We start from the raw sequence: 13,541 nt of genomic DNA, 5'->3' as shown, positions 1-13,541 counted from the left end.
GTGTGTGGTAAGCTGTTTTCCCACCGGCAGCGCGCCGAGTGCTGCCGAGAAGCTCTTTAGCACCATAAGGTGTTGTGCTCCTGAAGTCTCCTGAAGCCTGATTCGCATCCCTCTCCCCTCTATAGGTCGTTCTGATTGGTATAGAATTGGGTCTTACCTTCGAGGTCGACGACACGACCGGCGCGCTTGAGTGCGCGCACCGCCTCCTCGTGCGTCGCGTCCCGCAGGTCCTCACCGTTCACCGACAGGATGGCATCGCCGACGTACAGCCCTTTCGCGTTGTCGGCCGCCATACCGCGGAAGATCTTGGAAATCAGTATCGGCATCCGGTTTTCGCGGCCACCCTTGATCGAGATGCCGAGCCCGTTGTTGTCCGACTTGATGACGCGCACCTGATGACGTGGGGGGAAGGGAGTAAACGGATCGATATTTGAAAAAATCCAACCGAAGGAGTCAGTGTGTCGACGTCGGTCGCTGGTGGGCTGTGGAAGCAAGAAATCGCGATGGCGTGACCGGCCCTGGACGCTTTGCAGCAGTAACTTTTCCCATTAAGTTTTTCGATATATTAATCCATCATCAGCGCGCCTGCTGGAGCCTGTTGTATATTGATCTTTCCTAATGACTTGGTGGCGATGCCCTGTGGTTAGTGCGAAGGATTCTCGCGAGGGTCTCAAAAACGCTAAGGGGAAGTGAATTTCAACAGCGACGCTTATGAAACACGATAACGGAAGGTGAAGACCGTTAAGAAGCTTAAATGAAGATGGATTCGGTTTGCGAATCTAAATAAAGGATGTTTCTTATAAGAACCTTGGTAGACTGTTATTATTACAGCAGCGCTCCTGCGTATAGTGTTTCGTTTCGATATTTTCTAATTGAAAATGGTAATTGACGGAAAAGCACATAATTAACTGAGCGTTCGACAACAACGTATTGCAAAGTAGGGTTCGATCTTGATTACAAATATTTAACAATCTTATCAACTCTGGTCTAGAAAGCCAAATGGACATCCAATATCTCATCTGTAACTTCATATAAAGTTTTTGAATGTTTATTAAAAAAAAAGAACTACTTTTTGCGCATTTCCTATTTACATTTTTTATGAGTGCTTATCCTTTCAAGAGTATTGTGTAAAATTTTGCGACCAATTGAAGCAAGACTGATAAAGATATGGATTTTTAAAGATCCGCGTTTCATATAAGGCTTAAGGGGGGGCTTCGGTATTTTATTTTAATTCTTCGCATTTACTTTTTATAATTTTTTATGAGTGTTTATCCCTTCAAGAGTATTGTGTAAAGTTTTGGGATCAATCGAAGCAAAACTGACAATGATATTGATTTTTGGAAAACAGAGTTTCATACAAGGCTTAACGCATCTCGCAACTTTGAATCGCGTTTCCCAAAACGTACAATGTTGCACATAAGTTAAGTTACTGGGTTAAGGTGTACGAAAAAGTGTTCAAAATTTTAGTTTTCAACCAAACTGTACATTTTCCGTCTCAGCTACTGAAAAGGGTACCTATTTACGATATTTTAGGACGATTTCAGTTATCAATTTTTCATTGAATAGCACATTAACACGATAGTTTCAAAAAAGTATTGATTTTTGATGCGACATAAGCTAGGCAACTGGCAATTTTGGGGGAAAAAATAATTAGATTTTGATCATCACATGCCAAATCCAAATTTTTTGCTACGAGATACAATTAAAATCCTTTAAAGTATAAAAAAAAAGTAATCAAAGGCTGTTGACTTGATGGTCTTATCAATCAAGCAGATTAACCAACAGTTGATTGGAGCAACATGAAACCAATCCAACGAAACCGAAACAAGTGGTCAGCGTTGGTGAGCTGCTCGGCCCGCTGCTCGTAATACTATTTATGAGCTAGTGGTAGTAGGTGCATTCCGAGCCAACAGCAACTTCTGCCAGAATGCGGCCGGGCCACAAGTCGAGCACCACACGGACACTACTTCCCCCTCTCTATTCCGATACTCACATGTCGTTTCTGGTTCGCCACCGAGTCCGGCACGTCGCAGATCTCGGCGATGCCATTGTCGATGCTGTTGTTGTTGCTATTGTGGTTGTTGTTCGTCCCGAGACCGCTACCACCATGATTCCCGTTCGTACCGTTCGTGCTGCCGGTGCCGGTGGTCGAACCGTTGCTAGCGGCACCACCACCACCACCGCTACCGCCATTGTTGTTATTGTTGAGGAAATTATCGCCATTAAGGGTTCCTGCGGCACCAGCGCTACCGCCACTGCCGGTGGTAGAGCCGTTGTTAGTGGTGGTGATGGGGTTGGTGTTGGTTGTGCACGCGGGGCCACCACCATTTGGCAGACCGATGCTACCGTTGCCGGCCCCCGCACTACCGCTACCGGCCGGTGTCGTTGCGCCGTTCAGATTTTCCGACGAGTGAATCGAGGGACCGGAGGCACCGGCCGACGATGGTTGCGACGAGTTGTTCGATCCATTGTTGCCACTGTGGTTGCTCCTGCGCGAGTGAGAAAGAGAGAGGGAGAGAGAAAATAGAATAAATAGACTGTTCATTAGCAGTACACGAGTTTGTGTAGTATGTGTGTGTGTGTGTTTGGTAGTGCCACATACTAGTGGCCATTCATAGAGGGGAGTGCCATTTCAATGCTCTTTCAGTGGAATGTGAAGCTTATGCAAACCAACGCAGTGACTAGAACAATTGCCATTGCGATTGTTCCATTCGGTTTCACACTAACACACACACGCAAACCGACATGTGCTCATGTAGTCTTTGTCTGACAGTAAGTTAGAATACTATTGCAATCAATTCTCGAAAAAAGACCCAAAACGCAATATTATTATAACTTAGATAAAGCCCCCGGGAAGCGACTCCGTAAGCGAATGTTCCATAAACCGCTTGGTTCTTGATTCGCGCGTGCGGTACAATGGCGCCCTACCTTCACTGGAACAACTGGAAACAAGACAAACTTTGCCCATCGTCCAGCGGTAGCACCGAATTTCCACACCACACCACAGCCCACAACAGCTGCTTCACGTCACGGTTCCCGGGTGGTTTTCGGGGGAAAACGGCCCCTGTCGGCATTAGGCTTGGCGGAAACGCAGTGGGCAATCGTACATTTCCGGGAGGGCAACACTGGCAGCCAGCAAGGGTGGCCATGCAAACGGAAGCAATTAACAACTGGCAACTGGCTGTTGGCTAGCTGGCTTTCCGGGGTGGGGGGGTGGGGAGGCTTTTCGTCCAAGTAACGGATGGGGAGGGAGGACCTGGTCCTAGGCCCAATCCCGTTGGTCCCGTTGATTGCTTTACGAAGCTTTTGTTTGCTCCAGACGTTGTATGTGTGGAGTGGAGTGTTTTGCATAATGAAGCTGAACACTAAAAAAACGAGGCTGGAGCCTGTTTTTGGGTTTTCAAATCAACTCCACGGTTGGCAGTCTCCGCCATAATACAGAAAGGAATCCAAAAATCATCAAAAAATCTAATATCAAAATCATAATAACGAAGAATCGATCGAGATTCTCATTTAAAAAAAAAGGAAAAAAAACCCCTTAAAACGAATAGGTCACATCATAGGTCAGTTAGAGCGAATGAACAAGCGATCATCACCCGCCGGTCAATGGCCGCCGTGTTCCAGTGTCTGGTGTTCCGTTGTTCTCTCGAAAGCCTAACCCCCATTTTCCATCCACGCACCAACGTTCCAACGATCGTGTTCGATTCAATTAATACCCCTTCCTCACCAAAAGTTGCGTGTTGCCCCCGGGCAGGGGGGGGGGGTGGAAAATTGATTAGTGTACGGTAATTATTTATTAATCTTCTCGTTTCGGCAGAACGAACGCCGTTCCGTCCGTTTGCTGCTGCTCGTGATAGCAATGGCTCAATTAGTGATTAGGTTGTGAAGGGTACGTGATGCGAAGGAGGAGGAAAAGGAGGAGGGATCTGTGAGGCACACTCTGCGTTATTAGCACCAAACACACCGCCGATCGATGCTCACACGGTCAATGCAGGGATGGTGGGTGGGTGGGTGGTATCGAGCCTCCTCCCCGTACCGCTCTCTCAGGAGCCCAGGAGTCGTCGGCTATCACCGTACATCAAGATAACACCTTCGACACACTCACTCCGGACACACACTCCGGACACAATGGTGATGGAGATGTGGAATGTGGAGTGTAAGGATACGGACAGAAGACACATTTACTTCGGGGGGAATCTTGGGCGCGGTTACACACAAAAACCCCGGGCCCAAGGACGTCCGATGTCGGCCTACCAGCGAGGATCAACGAGGAACGTTTCTTTGCTTCGCTCCCACTTCGTTGCTACTATCGTTCCGTTGGGTAATTATGGAGAACTTTCTTTGCTACGGATACGACGGTCCGTTCTTGTCGGTCCTTGCTTGAATCTTGGGTCCCTCGGCCCCTGGTTGTTGGTAGACTGGAACCTGATGAGCGATATGATGGGACCATGAAATCCCACGTACACAGTAAACAGACTGACTCAGGGAAGACGTAAACGTGATTAAGCTGCAGCGCAAGTAGGGAAGGGATTATAAGTAAAAAGGGGGTGATAGAGTAGTTTTACCGAGCACCAGGAACGCTACGATGCAGTAACTGAGACTGAGAGAGAGACAGGCTTTGGGAGTACGCTTCCCGAAGCATCCGTTTATTGAATCGAATTAGGAAGCTCCTGAGCAAATGGTGCATTAAGCATTTTTTTGTGATAAAATCTGATGGATAACTATCCCCAGGAATGAAACTTGTTTTATGAAAGTGCAAGTGCTACTTCCAGCTTTATTACAAAACTTTTCAATCTCTCTAGGAAAAATGCGTTTAATATACTTTTAATATCCAATCCAATATTATAAAATTATCGATTAAAATTATCACGCTTCGAAAGGCACTGATCCACATCGGTCTCCGTCGGTTTAGCTTAATCGCATTCGGCGCAATATGGAAAACTCCTCAAAGTATGCCGCAAAACGCTGCTGCTTATTATTCCGACGAAACTTTTTTAAATACCATCATAAAATTGATTTAATTATGCTTTCACCACCAAGCCAGGGGCTATACTGGTTGATGGATTTTAATTCGGCAGCCTTCCCCCACTCCCTTTCGCTGGCTCTATACCGACCATCTTATGTGACTCCGTTCCTCCCGTGCGTCCACATTCTGGGTAATAAATTTAACGCAGAATTTTCGAACGACTTTCACACATTTTATTGGCCATTAGTTTCAATTACCAATCCAGGGCAATTTTTTCTTCTCATCTTTTCCTTCTTCCTGGTCGAAGGTATTATGACCCAGTTTTGCACACGAAAAAAAACCCCGTCCGGACAGCTCCTTGAGTCATGGGCATGCGGGTCCGGGGCGTTATGAGATTATATGAAACGCCGCGGCCACGAAGGACGGCACAAAAGTGTGGCAATCGATGGTTGCGGTCGTTCGAAAGGAAATGAAAAGTTAATCCCTATTCCAGTGGCGGCGGTGGCGGCGGCGACGGAGAACGAAAAAGCAGAAGCAGGAGCTACCAAGCTGGATATACTGCAGGAAATTTAATGGCGAACCGCCATTTTGCGTACAAATGCACCTTGGAAGTGGAGAAGTTGAGAGGAATACGGGGAGAAAAATCCTCCGTTGACCACTCGGTTGGTCTAGGTGAACCCGAGGCACGAAAATGGTAAGCGGTTCAGGGCGACCGTTTTGGTTTATTAGGTCCATTCACAGCAAAAGTTGTGGCCAGTTGCTGTTCGCTGGCTTCCCACTTTAGCCTTTCGCAGCCCTTCTACTACCCAAACCACTACTCGAAACTGGGAACGTGAAACGTGTGCATTTGAATATGGTTCGCGTACCTAGAACGATTAAATTAGCTTTAATCATTTGGCTTCGGGTGTGCTGTTACTCTTGAAGTTGCTGTTCATCGGTTCAGCGAACGTTTCGGGGAAAAATCTTGTTAAAATCCTTCCCCAAAGCAACGTGCTTCCACGTGTCCGTTGCGAGGAAACATTTGAAATTGCTTTTTTGCACAACACAAAACTGCCCAGTCGTATCATCGTACTACACTCGCACCGGCAGGTATTCGGTAGTATCGGTACAGCAGAAGCAGACCGATCCTTCCTCCGAGTAAGGATCGGGGGCCTCACCGACCGGCATCTGACCACAATCGACGTAATCAAAATGAACAATTGCCGTGTCGAACCCAGGCCGAACAATTACGCATCGCATCGTACGCGAAAACGGAACCACGGTCTACACCGTTGGCCTGGACCTTCGTCCCGAAACGGTCGCTTGCGTCCACACAGATTGCCAAATCAAAACACAACACACGCAGAGCATGGTCCGGGATCTCAGGTCCACACAAACCATACGACCGGACCTCGGATGACAACGATGATGATGATGATGATGATGATGACGATGACGAGGACACGAGCCCCGAGGAGCATGAGGAACACTAAATCGAAAACTTCTTTACCGGATCGCCACAGACCGCCCGCTACGTTTAGGACGCGCTTCGCTCGAATCGGCGACCAAAAAATAACATTCTCTCTCTCTCTCTCTCTCTCTCTCTCTCTCTATCCCTCTGCCGGCCGGATGCCGGATTAATTAAACCAAACTAGGTTTCCGTGCGGCTGTCCCACTGTTGTGACCATCAGCGAACGGGACGAAGAAAGGTCGGACATCGGTGCTATCGATCCAGTTCCCGGGGCCGCCGATAAAGCGTCGATAGAAGCGAGTGAAGCTGGAGCGTTGAGTGATCGACCGGTGGCCGTGATACGCAAGTGTACCCGCCGGAGTACCCGGTCCCGGGTTTTCTTCGAACACCGCAAGCACCCAATCCAATTCGACAATTTCCGTGCTTGCAACGGTGTTCAGCGGCCGTTCCACCGGCATCATGCCCGGATCCGGAAGGTTCCGGGACAAATCGGAATTGCCTCCCCGGGACCACAACCGACCTGCCGCTTTTTACCGTTGAAGCACCTTGCTAAAGCAAACCGGGTCGCTGATCCACTGGCCATTCCTGGACCTATTCCATTGGACCGGTGACCGGTGGGTTCGGGAATTTGTTTTACAAACATGCCGGCCTCTGCCATTTTCCGATCACGGTCACGCGTAAGAACACACTTCAAAGAGCAGATACGCAGGTACGGACGGAAATGGATATGTCGTTCGTCCTTTCGTCGTCGATGAATTCAAATTAAAACTTTGGCCATCTTTCCGGCAGATCCCTCGAGACGAGAGGATCAACCAGACCGGTGTTCGGAACCGCAATTCTGTGTGGTATCGCAGGAAGGTAATTTTTTTTTGTCTATCGTTAATCGGGATCGAATCCGCTGTAAAAAAGCTAAAAACTTTTCTGAAATCCCTCGCGCGACTGACATTTGCCCTCGCGGTTGACGGTTAAAAGAAGAGTTTCGATTGAATCAGGAAGCGGATTTGAGCGTTTCACAGGATAACAACAAAAACGGAAGTCCCACCCGTTATTGCTGGTCAATATTGACGGCCAATGAATCAGTATTGGCACAATTATTGATCGAAAAGTTAAGCTACCCTCCATCCATCCATCCCCGAGAGTCCGCTTCACTTGATTTCACGGTTATTACTAATGAAATCGCCATCGCAGACAGGATGCGCCGTGCGAGGGAATACAAATGACTGCACATGCACAGTTCGAGGTATGGCCACGCACACCGCCTGCCTGCTGGTGTTTGGGAGTTTGGAGGAAACAATAAAAAACATGGGAAAACCCAACAAAAACTTGCCCACTCATCGGTTACCGGTTGAACGAGTTGCATATTTTAATCATAAATGATATTTAAAATTGATGAGCCCGCCAGCGTAGCCGGGAGTCTGCAACCTACACACACACACACACACACACCCTCCCCTGACAGGCTGACACCTTGTGCGTTGTGTTGTCGTGAGCGAGAGTCATGGAGCGAGAAAGAGCAGACCAGCAAACCCTGGTATGTGCTTTTTTTCGTTTGCACCATCCTTTATCTGCGTAATCAAACTTAATTGACCATACGTCAACATAATTTTACGTTCAAACCCGATGCGAAACCAGTGACCGGGTTTTGGGATTGGATCGGGGATCGGTTCGGATATGATCGACGATTTTGGTGTGCCTTGGTGGTGGTGGTATTGTGGTGGGGTTCGTGGTGGTTTGCAGCATAAGGTATGAAATGTGGTTGTGGCCACATTAATAAATTTGATATCAATCGGTCAATCAAAACCACGAACTGAATTGTGCGAACGCGAACAACGATGACCAACGGGAACTCGGCTCATCGTTTGCATCAGCCGCCATTGTGGTGTATGTATGAAAAAAATCGGAATGTATCCCGAGTTATTAGTCAACATACTTTTTAAATGAATTAACATTAATGCATGTGCTTATAACGAGAGGGAGAAAAGATAAAATTTCTTAAGCAATCAGCTATTTAGTCATTAAAAATTTGTGGATTAGGTTGTGGTGATGAATATTCTGTTTGTAATGTTGTGTTCAATATTGCTTTTGTAATATCAATTGATTCTTTTTACACATACGGATCGTTCGTTCTTACATATGTTAAAAAAGATAGATTCTTTTTGCACACATATTATCAAGCGTGGAACAAATGTAATTGCTCGATAAATTGGACCGTTTCCATCTTTTAAAACTGTGTAAACCCAAATCCAGATTTGCATATGCTCAACGAATCCTGAATCTATGTTATTACCACAAAATAGATGTTTGTTTCAACTTTTGCAGAAGTTCAATTGAACTGAGCACTTACCCAAGCGTTCCGTTGAGAGTGGTCGAGTGATCGATCGGTTCGCAGGCTTCATCGAGGCTGACCGAGATGTACTCCGTCTCTAGGCTGACCGAGACCCGGTACCAGGCACCGCGTACCCTCGTCTCGAGGATACCGCTCCGGACACCGGCGGTAGCGACGATCGAGGCCGCACCCGGACTCGTCCGGCTGATGGTGCCCGATTCCACCATTTCCGCTCCGCAATTCGCTCGGAACGCTTATCAACGGTACCCGGTTGACTGATCCCGGTGACCCGGTTCCCGTTACCCTTTTTTACACAATTTTCCCGAAATTAGTCCTTCGGATAAGTCAGATCGACCGCGTGGTCGGGAAGGATTCGGTTTCGCTCAGCAGCAACCGGTCCTAGCGATAGCCAACGGTTTTCCTTCGATGAGCCATTATCCGTATCCGGTTGGGTGAGGGATCCCCCAGGCTACACTGCTCAATGGATTCTGGAATGAGGAAGGAGAAAGAAAAGTATATTTAGCTCCAAGTTTTTTTGTTAACTGATCGAGTAATACACTGTTTTAAAAGCAATAGACATGCAGAGACAGTTTCGGAAGATAAACAGATGCCAATTGGCAATTTCCATCGCACAACAAGCGTCCCCAATTGAAACAATTTCATCATTGGTCGAGAGTATTAAAACAACGCAGTCAGCGCATTGACAACAAGTACACCACTTCGTGTATCAATTGACAAAATGGAGAACAGTTTATTCGGTCAAGCTAAACGAAAAGCATCTGTTACTGCTTCTACTTCTCTCTATCTCTCTCTGTTTAGTTGTCAGAAAATCTCCACTCCAAGAGTGGACCGAAACGAAAGACCCAGAAAAACCGGGCGTGCGTCGCCATATTCTTGCTCGTAATTCAAGATCCGGAAGAGCGTACCCAGAAGTCGAATAATCATTCGCGAGATTCCATTTCCTCGGCAACTGCGGCAACGCTGCTTGTTATGCTTTCGAGGGGGGCAGGCAGGTATAATACTAAGTACATCCTGGATGGTGCTTGAGACACGGGCGGGTATAAGGATGCTCTTAGCGCCAGTCGCTCCCATCACATCGTCCATGGACTGTGGAGAAGTTTTGCGGCGATCTCGCTTACGTTATTACTTCTTGGCATTGCTTCAAACCGCCCTCTCGAGACTCACCGGCACACCAGCGGTGGAATCGGTGCAAGTGGCAGTAAGCAGGAAGACTTTTCCAACAACGGGGTTCGGGGTCCACGGTCCACGGATGGCCTCCTCGTCGACTCGGGGAGTCGAGTGCCACAGCAGGTTCCGCGAAAAAATGTAAAAGATTTAGCCCCGGCCGAGAGGTACCCTCGCTGTACTCATCACATCATGGCAAATGTTCGTTCTGTTTTTATGCGCGAAAAACAGTGTGGGCTCGGACCTTCGGTTTGAGTGGCCACTTTAAGCTGCTGCTTGCCAGGAGCTCAAAGGAAGGTACACAGAGGAAGGCACGCAGAGGAGGAGGAGTAGGAGGCCGCCATTGTGAGGAACTGTTTTACTTGAAATATTTAAACTTCCAGCGCATTGCAGCACCTTCCGTGGAAGGCGCTGGAGCGGCGAGGAAGGTCTCGAGGTCAAAGGAAGTTTTTCCCCGAGGGACCAGGAACCCTCCCGCTCCGGCACACACTGCACGAACTCGAGCGTAGAAACGAGTAAACATTGCTCCTCAAGCTTCTCCCTCCCCTCCGGGAACTGCATTTGCCTCGAAAGGGCCACGAGTGCCGGAAGAAACGGAAACGCGGCGTGAGTTCACCATTCCGAAGCCCTCCCGACGCAAAAGACCTAGCCGAGTCGCGGCAAAAGTTATGCTGCCCCGTTCCACTGACACCGCACCTTCCACCCCGCATCCCGCAAACAAGTTTCGCGTTTCGCGATTTCAGTTCTCCTTGTCCGCCATGTTTTAGTCTCCTCCTGGAGGATGGAGATTGGCTTTGAAAGCGATTTGTGGAGCGCAACTGTTTATCCAGCGGCTTGCTCTGCTCTGCTGGGTGGGGCTGCTAGTGGGAATGGAAGAGAATATGAAGATGTGATGTGAAAGGAATGTAATGGAAAGACGCTCTAGATGGTTCGCTAACGCACCGAGGAGATAATAGAAATTCAAAAGAGTGAAAAGTTCTGTCCAAAGCTAACATGCTTCCTGTTACTAGTTTTCCGCTAAGGGCGCTGGTGGCGCCTTACGGAGAATTTTAAGCACAAAAAGGCACAAAGATTCGAGATTGAAAAATTAGCTAGACCTTCGAGTGGGGGGTCAGGTCCCGAATTAGTTGAACAAACTACTAACCGCACATTACTCAAACGCAATGTAATATATAGTGGAGGATGCTTTGCAGAGCCGAGAAAATGGGCTATTCAGGTGAGGCCCGGGCAAAGGCATGATTAATGCTCGGCGCTTCCCGGTATTCATCGACACCTCGGTCCAAGCGAACCTTCATTTGTCTTTGGTACGTACGTAGACACCAAATTTGCCGTGCGGGTAACTAATACTCTTGAATTCCCTAGCGAGAAGCGAGCAAACTCGAGTATGGTAGCGACGGGTCGTGGTGACGGTAAAATTGATTACGAAAAGTCCCATGTTGTGTGTGTGTGGTCCGATAGTGCGACGTGTATTGATGTCCTTTGCAGGTCCATGTCCATTTTTGCATAACCATACATCCGTGCGAGCTGGAGTAGCTGGTACAGCCCACGGTTCTGGTCGGGTCGTCAATCCGTCATCCTGGAATCCTGGTGTTCAGTTCCGGTACGAGTTGTAAAACAAACGAGAAGCACCAGTTCCAGGAAGTTGTGTAATCATGTCGATGTTTGGCGGCCGATCGGTACATGTACGATGATTGCTGTTTGGTGAGTTTTATGTGCTTAACAGCGTCAATAATGTGGTGCTTATGTAGTGAATATCCATGGCATGTGACTTCTATTCAATTGAGCCCCATACTTTCTTTTGGAGTAATAGTTTGAAGACTTGGCGATGTGTATCCTATATTGCTGACGTCTCGCCGAATTCAAGTACCTTAAAAGCCGATTTTAATCCTTCTTTCAATGACATATTATGTAACAAGTAGTACAAGAAGCACCTAGCACCGTAATGTTACCAGTGTTCTACCTGCTAGAGCACAATTCCACAAACACACACAAAGAGGCGTCAGTATCGTTACTGATTTCAGCCACCAGAACGGGCTTTCCGGGCAGTTCGTGAACATGTGGATTCAAGAGAATTCAAGAGAAAAGTGTCTGATATCTGACATGAAATGGTTCGCCTTCATTCCGTCCATTATCATCATATGCCCATCAGACCACCATCGTCAGGATACGCCATTGCCCGCATTTCGGCATCGGCGTTCCCTGCCCCTAGCTGGCGCGTGAACTTTTTGCGTAGCGGCACCGTCGTGGTTCGGGGAAAACCATGAAAATGAAACTCTTTTCAACCTCGCTCTTCCGCCCACTGCCACCCGCTGTGCTCTCCCAGGAGAAAGTTTCGACCGTGGCCCCGCCGCCATCATCGCCATCGCAATGTCATGGATCTTTTGGCTTAGGAGTAGCAGCATTTTGGAAAGCGGCCCAGAACAAAAGATTAATTTTCCGGCCGAAAGTATAATCTCTCGCTCCGTCTCGCTCCCACTCTCTTTCCTCCTTTCGCTTTTTTGTTTTTGGCTGGAGAAATAAAAAGTTTCCAGCTTTCATGTGTAGAAGGTGAGTATGCGGGATGCGAGCTTAGAGGCGGCACAGTAACGGATCACTGATAAGGATGAGGTGTGTGAGTTCGGTGCCAGCGATAAGCTGATATCAGGATTCACTCCGTGAGTCACAAAATGGTGCGTACTTTCGACTCGCAATCGCAACGCGTTCATCCATTGAAAATGCGTGCTGTTGGAACATTTATTCTAGGGCATCATATCCAGAGTATTTTTCGTTTTTTTTTTAGTTTTATACAGCGTCTACTCCTCTTAGATTTTTCCTTCCGACAGTCATCCTGTGCCTGGCATGGAAGACACGCTCTGCCGCTCACGGTTCATCACCATCAACAGTTAATTGCAACGAGGGCCTCTAGAGCTCGCTCCTTTCCAAGTGTTTGTGCCGCATCATCGGTGGAAACCACAAGATTTACACGTTCCACTCAAAGCATCCGTGAAAATGCGCGATTTCCACATCTTCGCATACTTGCGATGCGGTGGTATGCGAAAAGGAAATGCCCAAACCAACGGGGGCGGAAATGAAAACCAACCCGGGATCGGGCTCGAGATCGTGTGAAGAGAACATTTTGTTTTTAATTAAACTGGGATTAGATATCCGCCTTCGGGGAACGGAGTGAGTGGAGGACGGACAACTTGGCGAAGCTACTACCTCTCTCTCTCTCGGTGTGAGCACATCAGAGCAGCGCCGAGCTGAAAGTGTGTTTACGACAACTTTTACCCGTTTTCCGCTTTTCTGTACATGAAAGAGGGCAGCCAAAAGTTGTCGTAAACACACTCTCGGTACCTGGGCACGCGATACATGCCACAAGCTTTTACACAGGCAATGCCACGCCGGCCATTTCCCGGAAAACGGGGGAAAACTGGAAGCAGCAGAAGCAGAGCGTCCCGGAAAGCGTCTAATGTTTGTACTTCCATCGCAAATCACACAACCGGTTGCTACAGGTGTCAAAACGAACGAGCTTCCCGGTTCCGGTTTTCCGGCGAAGCGCACCGTTTACGGAACTGAACGGTTACAACAACAGAAGTACAGATATTTTCCACCCGCCCGGAAGGAAACCAGATTGC

The 13,541-nt window shown here is 48.0% G+C and overlaps 1 protein-coding gene across 1 annotated transcript in view; it reads right to left on the bottom strand.

Moving 5' to 3' along the window:
- LOC125956366 (beta-1-syntrophin) overlaps nucleotides 1-13,541 on the bottom strand; it is a 111,350-nt gene that overhangs the window by 59,670 nt on the left and 38,139 nt on the right. Inside the window, exons 3-5 of the mRNA XM_049688158.1 lie at nucleotides 8,761-9,230; nucleotides 1,994-2,489; nucleotides 158-392 (exon numbers count right to left, since the gene is read on the bottom strand). Of these exons, the coding sequence (XP_049544115.1) occupies nucleotides 158-392; nucleotides 1,994-2,489; nucleotides 8,761-8,969 (940 nt within the window). The 5' untranslated portion in view covers nucleotides 8,970-9,230. The remainder of the gene's footprint in view (nucleotides 1-157; nucleotides 393-1,993; nucleotides 2,490-8,760; nucleotides 9,231-13,541) is intronic.

The sequence above is a fragment of the Anopheles darlingi genome, chromosome 3 (genome assembly GCF_943734745.1).
Source record: "Anopheles darlingi chromosome 3, idAnoDarlMG_H_01, whole genome shotgun sequence".
Taxonomy (NCBI): Eukaryota; Metazoa; Arthropoda; class Insecta; order Diptera; family Culicidae; genus Anopheles; species Anopheles darlingi.
Note: the sequence above shows the minus strand (reverse complement) of the source record. Positions and strands in the feature narration are given on the sequence as shown.